At 31.7% G+C, this 14,153-nt stretch overlaps 1 protein-coding gene across 4 annotated transcripts in view; it reads right to left on the reverse strand.

Annotated features, from left to right (window-relative positions):
* Nucleotides 1-14,153, reverse strand: part of LOC113515677 (uncharacterized) — a 102,866-nt gene that overhangs the window by 2,989 nt on the left and 85,724 nt on the right. For 2 of the 4 annotated variants that reach the window (XM_052893212.1, XM_052893211.1), the window contains exons 5-7: nucleotides 6,851-6,981; nucleotides 3,425-3,619; nucleotides 2,125-2,723 (exon numbers count right to left, since the gene is read on the reverse strand). In XM_052893212.1, the coding sequence (XP_052749172.1) occupies nucleotides 2,358-2,723; nucleotides 3,425-3,619; nucleotides 6,851-6,981 (692 nt within the window). In that variant the 3' untranslated portion in view covers nucleotides 2,125-2,357. Of the gene's footprint in view, nucleotides 1-442; nucleotides 619-2,124; nucleotides 2,724-3,424; nucleotides 3,620-6,850; nucleotides 6,982-14,153 lie in introns of those variants that run through there. The other 2 variants (XM_026899940.3, XM_052893213.1) reach the window with 2 other exon arrangements.

Consider the following 14,153-nt stretch of genomic DNA (forward strand, 5'->3'; position numbering starts at 1 on the left):
GAAGGAAGTGTTCTACTAGTAAACCTGAACATTTTCACATAAAAAACGTAGGTTGAAAAACGGTTTAAAATTTTGAGCTTCCCGTACCAACACGACGCGTCCAATTTATTTGTACGTTCTTTTTAGAAACAAATTCAATTCAGTTCATTTATTTATCTGAGCATGGTTACAAAATTGTCTGAAATTATTAATAAATATTTCAAACATGTCCTACTGTTTCCAGTGTATTGTGTTTGTAGTTAAAAATAACAGATTAAAAAAGTACAAAGGCGGACTTGTTTTTTAAAAAAAATTCATCTCTGATTGGAATTTCATAATACGTACGTCTTTAAATATTTGTTCATTTATGAATTTTATTTCCTAACAGGTTTTATAGCATGAGTAGATTCTTAGTTTTGCATATACGAACTAATATTAAAATATTTAAAATTCAAATAATAACCTTTTACAAAAGACGTCAGCCAGTCCGTTCGGCTTCGTGGCGACGAGGTTCTTAGCCTCCTTGACCAGTACGTGCAGTGTTCCCTTGCCCCGCATGGTGCCGCTCTCGTGCATTTCGAACTTCAGCCCGATGATCAGGTCGCCGCGACTGCCTTGCTGCTCATCGAATTGTTCCGTCTGTTAGAGAATATTTTTAAATAAAAAATGTATAATTCTATCACAAGCCAGTTGTTTCCCGCGGTTTTCCCTATATGCATCAGTATACAAAGTATCAATAGAACAGAAATATCCTATTTATTTATATATTCTATTTATTTCAGGCAAACATATAGCTTTAACAACACATATAATAATTATCTAAACAATTAAATTATTTATCTGCCAATAAATTCTGCATAGAATAGTATTAAATTATAATTTCATAAAATCGTAAAAAACTATTATATTATAAATATATTGTAGAAAATTATAGCACACATACCAAATTGTGAAAAACCAAGTTATGATAAAATTAACTTTTCTATGGCAATAATGATTGTAATACGTGTTACAGGCTCTAACTAAGACATGATTTCTCGAATAATTAGTTTTATAAATTGGAGTTGAAAAAACAGGTTTGATGCGAGCACTCAATTTAGGACATTTAAACGAAATATTACCTAGCACAGGGACGGCGAATCAGTGATATTGTTACTTTATATAAAAATATTTAGTTATGAAATTTGGGGCTGGATTAAGTATATAACCAAATTTCATTCAAAATCGTCAGCTGTTGAAGCGTTAATTGATTAACATAATATAAGCATCTAAATTGAAATTTGAAATGAAATGAAAGAAATGAAATTAGTTTCTTTGCATTAAACAGTTTAAAATTATTACAAAAGCCACGTGGTATTATTTTGGCACCTGTTTAATTGCCTTAAGAGATGTAGGCATGCAAATATTTTACATTTTATAAAATCACCAAACCAATGCAAGTAACTTTAAATAAATAATATACCGCAAGACTCGAGGTAATTGTTTAGAAGTCAGCACTGATTTCTACTGTTTCCTCGAGCCCTTGGGCATGAATGTACAATCATCATCAATATCATTATTGCGGCCGTTAATATTTAGCCTAATGCTTAGTATAACATTTAAAGTGTATATGAGAAACGATTAATGAAAAAGTATGTATAATGTATTATTGAATATTACAAATTGACAATTCCATAAATAAATAATTATTAAATAACTTTTTTTTGGAAACGCGCACTATTGCAAATACCTATATTGATGCAAAATCAATGCTGAATTTCTCGTTAAAATCAGTCAAATATTGGCAGCTAAGTAACGAACATCAAAACATATTATTTATATTCAGTGAGATAATAAACGGCCAGTAAAATTATCGACATTTTATTTAATTAAAATGTTGTGTGCTATAATTATATCAAAGTAAAAGTGCAAAGAAATCAAAGACCGCGAAAAAATTGTAAGATTTTAAAATAAGGCATTAAAAAGTGAAAGCATAGAGCCATGTTATTATGCCTAAGTTATGAAATAAATTGCTTTCATTAAAATGCGTAACATTATAAGGTTTTAATGTGCGTCAGTAATATAAAAGTCAATTTTTAGATGAAGAAAACAATACTTTTGTTTTCTTAATCTAAAATTTTATACTTAATTTCGCGTTAAAATTATGAATGAACAGTCTGTGTAATTGTATGCCATGTGGCGTTACTTGTGTCAATGTGTCTTTCTCTGGTATTAAGAAATTCTATGCCATCTGTGGCGTAACCTACGATGTGATTAACCGGACGACAGTTTTACGTGTTCTTTAAAGCACGAAGTCAATAACGATACTTTTTAGAAATAACCCAAACTCGAATTTTAAAATTTGAAACAAAAACCCAATACATATTTGTTTCAGTAAACTACTCAACAAATGAATTTGTTCTAATTTTCCGATAATCTTTGTATTTGTCTTGATTTTTTGAAATATTGTACAATGATTGGGCCGAAAATGATATGTTTTTTGTGCTTACCCTCTCGTGTAACTTGTGCCACATGGGCGCGGGGTCGTCGAACACGACGTCGGCCAGCGGCAACGTCACCTCGCCGAGGAAGTCGTTCCGGCCGAACATGTCGGCGTGCCACACGCTGAGCCACAGTGTCCGCGAGGACAGCGAGGCCAGCGGCTGGACAAAGCTCAGCGTCTCCTCGAACACGGGGTTGAGCGTGTTCTTCTTCACTTTGGTCTTCCTCTTGCCAGCTTTCGATTTGTCGGGTAACAGGTACACCTAGTAATGCAATTGTTATTTTAATAAAATAAAGATGGAATGATAACCTCGGTATACGTTGGTGGAGTATCTGTTATTGATGATCAATAAGGATAAATTTGGATAAATTGGCCTATCGCGACGAATTTACAAGAACACTTCATTTAAAAGGATTGAATAATACAACAATAATATTTGTAATATGTGTACGCCTGTAGACGTGCATTTAAATGTGGTTGCATAATGCTATATTTTTATATTTAGTGAAAAAATATTGTAAGAATGCTATTAATAATTTGTGTTACGTAGCTTGACACATACTGTAATGATATGCAAATGTTTCAAACGCATTTTCCTCTTTTCTCATAATTTAAACGAATTTTAATCAAAATTGTATTATTATTTATTAGCCTTTTACCTCATAGTGAAAAAATCAATTAACGAAATAAGCGTGTATGTTGAAGAGATGAGGATCGATAATTTTGTTAAATTGACGAAATTAAAACAGTTGCCCACTAGTTACTAGTTATTCAGTATGAACATACCTACAAAACAGTCTTCAGGGATAGCAACGTTCATATTCATGTCCAAAGTCGACGGTCACCACTTTTCATTAAGTGTTCTGAGTACTTGTATGCCGTTTTAAGAGATATAAAAAATCTGTGTAACTTGTACCATTCACCCAAAGCCTTTAAACGCATGCAATAAATAACTTTACCAACCTTGACATAAGGATCTGATCGGTTCCGCTTCACGTCAATAGGCGCCAGGTCTCTACAGCGTTTGACACCAACTTCGAACGCTCCAAGTCGGTAGTTGTACAACAACGAGATCTCCACTTCACCTCGTACCGCCACGCTGCCTCGTGTTCCTTCACCAGCTCCAGAGTATACGGATGCCATTGACTCCGAACGAGCCTGTAATTAAGAAATTGGTACTTACATAAAAACTAGTAAAAAAAAGGTAGGTTCGATGTTAAAAGTCGACGAACACTGAATATTCAATTAAGTTTGACATTACACTTTTCTTTCAAGTGTTAATATTTTAGCTATTTATATATACTACGATGTTGATAATTTTTGGAAATCTGTTCTATAATTTTTGACACTCACTATTCTTATATCTTTTAGAAATAAGTATATAAAATATTCAGACAAATTTTTTAAACTAACATAAACCTAAATTGATTAAGCCCTACAAAAGACTTAAACAAAGTCTAATCGCTTAATATTGAAACTATAAAATCCCACGATTAGCAATTCATAATGGTTAGCTCGAAATATCATATTGTGGTTTCATATACTCGCGCTATCTAATGTTATACGATACAACTAAAATATGACATTATTGGCTAAAAACGTACTTGGAACTCACATTCAGTTGACTATGCTATTATAAATTCTGCTGTATTGGATTTATGTTACTTATTATCTAAAACATTCATATATCTATCTATGTATTTATCGTGGGAAGTATATCTGTTCATATAGTTTTAATGCAAGTATGTATATAAATACTGATGTCAATAATTGTTTAATAATCTCAATCGACTATGTCAATAACACATTAGCAGGTTACCGTAACTAGACAAAACGGAAATATGCTTTATTGTAACAACGCTAACAGACAGCAAACCACGTGGGCTGTAACATTATTATGTACTGCAATATTTCCTAATGTCTACATAAATGGTAGTCATGTTATTAGGAAGAACTAAGGCTACTCTGTGTACTACTGCAAAATGTGTTTATTTAATTAGGACTAGATGTAGAATGATTAAATTAGTATATTTTATTTGCAATATACAATATAGGTAATAAGTAAAGCAATTAATAAATGTAAAGATACAGTTGTATAAGTACAGTAAGGCGATCTTATTGCTGAAAGCGATTGCTTGAAGATTTTCAAGACAACCTTAGGACTAGATTAGTAATGGACTAATTATTGTACAAGTAGGTTGATATACTCTGTGGCGTTCGTGTTCATATAAATAATGTTGTAGTATTACCTATCAATTGTAAGAGTTTTTAAAATTAAAAAAAAATTAAAAAAAAAAAACAAACTTTGACAAATGAATGAGAAAATGATATCCAAAGAATGAAATCAAAAGTTTCTCTCGTATTTCTATAACATTTTAAACTATCTCAGCTCAGATATTTTACGAAATACATTCAATGAAATATATAGGTACAATGTCGTAAATGACACAGATCAAAAATGTTTACTTAAAGCAATAAAATGGTCTCTACTCCTTTTAAAAACTCCTTTATAATTTTTTTTATGTACTGGTACAGACTAAGTATAGTTTATTACGGATATCATTTAACTTTATATTGTGTGTTTATTTAGAGATATCTCGAAATAAATCTAGTGCGTAGTCAGTCACACAAGCACTGGCATGTGAAACGGCCCAGCGGACCGCATATGGCATTGAGTAATTATGTTTTATCGTATCTACCCACACTGTGATACTTTACAAGGGATCAATATTACAACATTTCGCATGTCCAACCTACGTTATTAGCCCATAAAGTCCAAATACATTGGCGATAATATTTAGTTATTGCGAGAAAATTCAATATGTTCGCAATTCGACTGTATTTTTTGTTTTATGCGATATCGTCATTAATTTTGAACTGATTTTAATCATTGTTTTTATAATAGATCTCTATTTATAGATATCCTTACCTATACTTTCGTGTTAGTTTCATATTTATTTTGCTACGAAATAAATACGAGAAGCTATTATTTTATGAAGCGACATTTAATATATATATTATTGTAATATTACTTATTATTATATGTTACTTAATACCAATATATTAAATTTGATATTAAGAGATAACATTTAGACTAAATTACCATGTATTCATAAGACCATTAGAATAAGAATACTACTAACTTATAACAATCCAAAAACTACAAACAAATACAACATTAATAAAATATTATTATTATCAAAGAGAATAATTAAAAAAAAAATTTCACACGTCCAGTACCATAATGAAAGTTATATATAGCGTTTCGAGATAAAATTTCATGTAGTCCAAGGTCACATACATGTCGAGTTCTAGAACAATAGAAACTGGTTTAACAGTATGTGATTTAGCAGAAATATGTGCAGCATTAAAAATGCTCTGTAACAACAGTCAAAATCTTTGTTACAGAGCATAAATTAGCAGCAGAGTACATACAAGCTGAGATGTTTAGCGAGACCTCATTCTTGCAGGTCATGTCGCAAGCAGTAACATAATAAGGTAGGTTCGAGTACAATGCCCAAGTACGCTGTAGCGGAGACAATACTTGTACGTTTATATCTAGACTGTACTTGTTTTACCGGATTTCTTACGCGTGCTGTTTATAAATGTATATTTATTTACAACGTTTATAGTAGACATTATTCAAGAATTCATGTTAATATTACCATAAAATCTTTCGAAACTTTTCTTTGACTTTTACAGACAGAAATAGTTGACTACGTTTCTATTACCTATATCTAGGCAACAACATCAACCTCATATTCATTGCGATTCTACCATAAAATTTAAATCACGAAATTTTGAACCCAAACATACGCACGATGATATACTCGTAAACGGAGAGTGACGTTGGTTTCGATATAATTTCTACGCGTCCAAACTATTAATATTATTTTATTTTGATAAGTGTCATTTTCTTCACAATTTTGACATCTTGTTCCGTTAATTTCGTTCTGCCCGGAAATTTTAGACAAATTTTTATGATATGGTGCATCGTAGTATTTAGGCTGACCTAATATCACAATTCGCAATCAAACTTTGACCCTACATACCTCGCATACAAAGAAAGATACGAATTAGTAATTAATTTAGATAAATTCCAAGATAAACTATATGAGTACAGTTAAACATTAAATAATTTATGCTAGGATTACATTTTATCTCCGAATTCTCACATATTCATTGGCAAGGATATACAATAGCCTATATTCTTCGCAATCTTAAATAGAGCAGTGCATGCAAAATTTTATAACTGTTAACCGTTAAAACGCTGAAAGATAAAAACAGTTTTTCAAATCCAATTGTAATATTAGTAATAATTACCAAGTAATTTATAAAAAAGAAAATAGAAAAAAAACATATAAACAAAAGAAGAGAATATATAATTACCTGTAGACCACTCCTGTTGATCGGGTATCTATCTCTGTCCAGCAGGTCCCTCTCGTGTGGGAGCGGCGAGCTGGAACGGCGCGGTAAAGTTGCATGGCCAGGCGACAGTGTCTCCGATATGAACGTTTCATCTAGAACAATGCAAATATACGTATTAGAACCAAAAGAAAATTATAAAACCAATAAAGAATAATCAGTCGTGTTTAAAATGTCTATTCATTCTCTGTTTTAAATGTCTTAAATGGGATGTCAGTCTCATCTTTTTATAGGTACTATACAATTTAAGAAACATATTCATTAAAATATGAAATTGTAAATATACCAATAATTATAATGTGATTAAAAAATTTTTAAATTACACCTTTATAGACTAGCATCGAAGAATTTCGAAACGGCTAGTCTATAAAGGTGCAATTTATTTAATAAATTACGTTATGTAATTAATTTAATGAATATTAAAAAATAAATTTTAATATGTTAATAATATTTCTATTTGAACATCATCTAAATAATCTTTCAAATTTGAAATATTTATGAACATCAAATCTAAATAGGTTAGTCACAAGAGGTAACAATATCAAAACAGAGACCTTGTTGTAAAACGTCTAAAAATTTTATGTAAACAAATTCATTGTTTGATAATTTCATTCATGTGTTACAATATTTTTCTTATTTATTACGGATATAATTAATCTACATAAATGAAACTGATAAGAAAAACAAAATGTCAAATATTTTTGTGATTAGTAATGTTAGTAGACATACAAGTGTACCCAAATACATTTGTAACAATGTTTGTAGGAATGGAATGTGTAATATTGTAAGGTTTTATAATAGTGAGCCTTACAACACTAAGTGCTGATATTAATTGTGAGAACCAGTATTGCTTTGTGCACATTTGAAGAGTTTTACAGTGCCTAAGAACCTCTAATATTTTGGTACCGTCATCACGTAATTCAAGCCATTCATCGCGTTTGATTTGGCGACATTTTTTACCCCTCGTTAACGAATTATCACACCATTCCAGCGACCTCAAGAAAGAATCCCGACAGGTTATAATTTCACGAATAAATGAGACTTTCTCACCAAATTTTAGTGTGCTATGTTTGCTGCTTTCAGAGTCTAGATTGGTATCCTTTGAACTCTGTTGTTTTCTTTTCAAGCTACTTTTGGCTGTGTTTTGATTGATAGCACTTGCCATTTGTTCACTGATAAGCAAAAGCTGCGTTGTAGACTTGCAAAACTCATCATCAGCAACATTTGTAATCTTTAATATAGGTATATCTACAAGAGGTCTAACTGGCGGTATTTTTTCTTTTTTTTCCCTTTCTTTATTTAGCGTATAGCTTCTTCTAATAGGTCCCACTAGAGCAGAATTAGAATCATCAATAGACGATGACAAATTTTGATCTTCAGAATTCCATTTGCAGCAACAGAGTTTACGTAAATATTCGAGGACTGTTCGTTTCTTTCCAATGATTTCGGATTGATCGTTATTTATAGTGTAAATATTCACAGGATAATAGCGTTTTGTAGTTTCGTCATCAGGGTGGCTGCTTCGATTTTCAAAGGAAAGATAGCTTGATTCCGGACTATGGCTAATTAAGGAAGCCATTGTTGAATTTTAACATAACCGCAACACTGTACGCGACTATTTGAATGTAATTAAAATCACTTTATGGTAGTTTAAATGAAATCCACATTTTATCGTATCCTGTACGTTGCGAGTTGGCATTGTTATTTCCTGTTGTGTCGCTGTAGTATGTGACCGATACGACACGGTAAACTGCCAATGTATGAAACAATTAGACCGAATGAATGTTTGGAAAATAAATGGGTGAAGGTGGAACTAACCGCTCAAATAATTTATTACAATTGTTAAAGTAATAATTTATAGACAATTATTTTATTAGCACCTTATCAATTTACACATTTAAATTATATTTAAAATAAAGTACGGAATTACAAGTGCAAAAGGTTATCTTATCGTTGCAATAATGGATATAATATATTACCTTTGAGTTTAGGAAAAAATCTAATTAAAACACATATACTTTTAATTGTTGTATTCACTCTAATATGCATACAATTTGTAATTGTATGCTATATTTGAAATTATATAAAATTTTAAAACGTTATTATAAGACTTTTGTAATCCATGTGTGGAACCAATGTTTGTTCACTACCCACGCAGGCTCCCATAAAAGTAAGGACAAATTTAGCTTGGCATGGTATTAGAGTTCAATCGTTTCCATGTTATAAGTATGAATTTTTAAACCACTACTTTTTCGCGGAATACTGAATTGGTGTAAAGTAACCAAAAATAAGTCATTACCATCATATCAGCTGTTAACTGTTCAATGCTGAACATAGACTTCCCCTGTAAAGGGGATTTTGTCAGTAGTTGCCATGCTTGGTATGCGGGTTGCCATGCGGGTTGACAACCGCAGTTAAGCCTTGGTAACGTTTTAAGAGAGACGCTGCTGCCTACCTTTTAACTAGTTGGTTATACTTAGTTCAAAGTTCCCTTAGTCACTTTTTACGACATCCGCGGGAAAGAACGAGATGGTCCATTTTATGCCGGAGCCATACGACAAAAAATAAATAATGAAACATATGTACTCAATATATTATGTATGCATACGTATTACATTAAGTATTACATAAATTATAATCACATTATGTTAAACAAAGACTAAAAAATTTAAGTGGTCATACCAGCTTGACGTTCCATGCAATATAGATTCATCAAATTATTGCTTAGTTGGGTCATGAGATCAAATAAATTATCTCACTCATAGGGTTGTCAAATAATAAAAACGTTTAAGATATACTGAAATAAATAATAGATGTCATCAATTTCTTAATTTGACAATGAATATTAGTAGATTATGCTACTTATAGAGGCTTTAAGGTCATAGTACGAGTATATAACATGTAATCTACATGATTAGTATCGTCCGAAGAAAAACAACTTCAATCATACGTATGAAACAGCAAGATGTTTTATAGACATGTTACATTAAAAATATTTGAATTTAGAAAGCAGAATGTGCATCTCCATATAATTTTGAAAGGGTTTCTTTTTACATTTAAAACCAGTTTTTAATGATGTTCCAATTTTCAAAATTATAAAAAATACTTGGTGTCTCACTAGATTGATATAAGTGAAGGTTTCTAGTGAAAGTTTCTAAATACGAATAAAACAGTGTTCTATTGTTCAGTTTTTCACATAAGTATTGTGTAAAATAAATACAATATGCATTGCATAAAATATAAAGTATGCATAAAGTACAAAAACATATTTAATTCAGTTTTAATATTATTACTGTTTAATAAAATGTAGTATTCAGGAAAAGTGCGAAATTATGAATTTTTGTGAATTTATATAAATTTGGTAATACAGTTTTTAAGTAATATGCTAGAGATATTAATGGAATGTGTACCATTACTACAGCCAGGCTTGTATTATTTTAAACAAGAAAAATGTCTGTACTATGTAACTAGTTCACTGAATTTGAAAATTGTACACTATAGTTTCCTTTTTATGACATTATCAATATGGATTTTATGGACAGAAGAATGTTATAAGTAGTTATAGAACACTAAGTAGTGTAATACTTTATTTTTAATAAGTATGTAAATTGTTTTGTAAATTTATAAATAAATAAATTTTATTGTATTGATATTTGCATAGCTACTCGTGCATTGTTCAGTTTTGCCAATATTTGAGTAGTCTCTTATATAATATCTTAATAGTGATTACTTGCTGTGATCGCATTTTCTTTTTATACAACTTAAAATGGCAAACAAGCTAACGGCTCAGCTGATGGAAAGTGGTTACCGTCGCCTAGAAACATGAGCAGTACCATGGACATAACAGAGTATACTGTTTCACCCATGAAACCCTCCATGCGTTGCCATTCTTGAGGACTGAAATATTATTCCTCTGTACCCTGTAAATTCACGCCATATCCCACCCTTCCAACCGAAACACAGCTATGAAAATACAACTGCTTCACAATTCGCATCTGTGATTGGTGACAAGTGACAACCCAAAATTATAGATGTCCATCATCCGATAATAAGATGATTTTACTGCAAATTGGGCTAGACATATATCTACTCAAAGATCAAACGTATCTTAGCCAACTATGATACATATTTGCTATGTAAATTATTGACAAAACTGGCCTTGTTAATTAATACTATACTTTTCAAATTCAAAAACCTGTATTTTTTTAAAGTGTTTAAAAGTCGAAACTATGGACATTTTAAAAACCGGTCAAGTTTAAACTATGTTTTATTGGTGAAAATGGAACGGTAACCCCACATGCGCTATCGATATACGAGTACGTTGGTAGTGAAGATGAAAGCAGGTTAGTTGGCCCATCGTGATGGATTCGACAAGAATATTAAAGATGATGGTTTCCAGAAGGAACCGCGTGGAGGTCGACTTTATAAAATATATTGCTAACTGTTAAATTACATTTCTAACAATCCTTTCTCACGATAAAGTTTGAGTTGAGCTCACACCAACAGCTCTTCACTTAGAAGTAATCTAATGAATAAGTTTTTCTTTTCCAATTTTAACTTATTTCGACAAGGATTGTAATATAACCTTTATCAGTCGCACTTAATTATTTTAGATAAAAAAGTAACTATACCTTTAGTTTTTACTTAGTATTTAGTTTAGGAGGAAAGTCAGAATTTATGTATTTTATTAAATTATTATACTATTAAATTGTTAAACGGAAAAAAAAACTCTTGTTTTTCATTTCAAAAATATTGCGAGTTTTTGATACCTATCTATTGAACACTAATAATGAGCATGTAAACAAGGTAGGCACATAATATTATATTAAACATATTATACCGACCCCAAATATGAATGAGGATGAGGGTAGATATACACATTAAGAGTAATGTACAATACTAACAGAGTTAATACGGTATTAACCATATCCCATTTATCTAATAAGCCGTTTAGGATATAGGTCGGGTCAAAGACATTAGATGTTCCATGGTAAAGATTCTGATATGCAACTCTATACCGTACATATATGCACTTAAAAATATCACCTTTCTTTTTTCGTGAGTTAGATAAAAAGATAACAACGTATTAGATAGGTGTTATGTTTTTTTTTAATGGGTGATAATGGAATGGTAACCCCATCTGCGCTATCGGTATACACTGGCGAGGCACCAGTGAGTGATGATAGATGAGAATGAAAGCAGGTCAGTTAGCCCATCGTGACGAATTCCACTAGAATTAACCATGATGGTTTCCAGGGGGAACCGCGTGGAGGTCGACCTGATACTACAAATGATACTACTAGCAATGGTTTCATTAGACCCCATTACTAACAAACCCTTCCCCCCGGTGTTATGTTTTTTGGAAAATTGACAATAAACATTCAAAACAACTTTCGTCGTTTTGTTCCCTACTGGATGCATTTATTATATATTGATCAGTCATCAACATATCAACCGTCAAGTGTCCACTACTAAACATTGATCTCCCATTGGGGGGTTTTGCCAGTAGTTACCGCGCTTGGCAGACGAATGGTAACTGTAGTTAGGCATTGTTGATGAAGAGAGAGCATTAAATTTCCTTAACGCCTCTTACGACATCCACGGAAAAGGAAGGGTTGGCCCATTCTATGCCAGGACCACACGGCGATTTCTGTCGCTTGTAATTGCTTAGGTAAGTATAATACATAACAAAATTTAAATAATGGATTATACAGGTTAAACTAGGCATTTTAAACTGGTATTTTGAGTGTATGCTAAATGTGTGAATCTGCGCGAACGAACTACTCCGTTGTGTTTAATTATATTGACTCCGTAAACTCATTTCACTTTCCATTCTTCGATTACGACATCGCATAGCGAGGTAATGGACTTACACTTACCGCTAGGGGCCGGTATGCTAAAAGGTGCGACTTTGAGCAACGTATGAATATGTTGACTATAACTTTATGTATGAAATATACACTTATGAATAAAATTATGAGTTTATTTGTCTGAATCTGAACTTAGCCCTTATGCAGCTTATAGTTTACTAGCGATCCGTCCGGATTTCTTATATTTATACAAATTACCACTTTATATTCGCTTTAATAGACAAGTTTTTTATGTTTTGGGTTTAAATTATTGTAATTTTTGTAGGTCGTAATTATTTCTAATTTTTAATAATATAGTTTACATGAATTTTAAAGTCGATAGAGTAGTTTATAAGTTTATCCATTACAAAGAATTACCAGAGGGAGACTTTGTACAAAGTGGTTTCCTTGGCTACCTCTGTCCCATTCGAGTTTCAACTGTGAAACAATTGTGTTTGCATGGCTGTGTTTTGGTTTGAAGGATGGGATATGGCAGTGAATTTACAGGGTACAGAGGAATAACACCTGAGTCCACAGGAATGGCAACGCATGGGGATACCCCCCCCCCCCCCATGCGTTGCCATGCCATGGGCGAAACATTATACTCTGTTATGTTTATGGTACTGCTCATGTCTATAGGCGACGTTTACCACTTTCTATCAGGTGGGCTGTCAGCTTGTTAGCCATTCAATTGTATAAAAAAATATTCAAAAAATAAAATCTTTCCTATTTCTATGTAACGATTTTATTATCTGTATTGATTGATTTTTATTTTTATTTGATGTATAGATATAGATTAATACTCATTTAGAATTTATATGGGTCTGTCTACTTTTCCGCGACAAAATATTGTAAAATTGCAAAATTATGTATATAACATGTATATAACACTTTTTCTCAAGTTTTTATGAGATATTTAGAAAATCCTTTCCGAAATTTCACTAGGAAGAATTGTTAAATAACAATTAAATAAAAACAACCATCAATAGACTGCATGTATGCATTATTATTCTTTTTTATTTAGTGAAAAATAAATCGAGTATGAACAATACCGTGGATGTCACAGTATAGGTACACTGTGATGCCCATGGCATTCCTCCTTAATAATGCACGTGCTCTTTATTGACTTCTCATCTAAGTAAAATGCCAATGTGATAATGGCAAACAGTAAACGCTGCCGCGACCTTGTCCCCAAATTGGAATTTGCAATAGACCTCCAATATGCAAACAAAACTTGTATTGATATTTTAGAATCACCACGGTTTTATATGGAGAGTATAATTATAACGGATTTTCGAATTTTGATAAAATTTCTATAGGTTCAATCTGAATGTTTTCCTCATATATAAAAAATATTAAAATTAATAATTTATAATGACAGAGTTCTGAGGTCATTTAAATACAACGGAATTGTAAAT

The sequence above is a fragment of the Galleria mellonella genome, unplaced genomic scaffold (genome assembly GCF_026898425.1).
Source record: "Galleria mellonella isolate WM207_F2 unplaced genomic scaffold, CSIRO_AGI_GalMel_v1 utg173, whole genome shotgun sequence".
Lineage (NCBI taxonomy): Eukaryota > Metazoa > Arthropoda > Insecta > Lepidoptera > Pyralidae > Galleria > Galleria mellonella.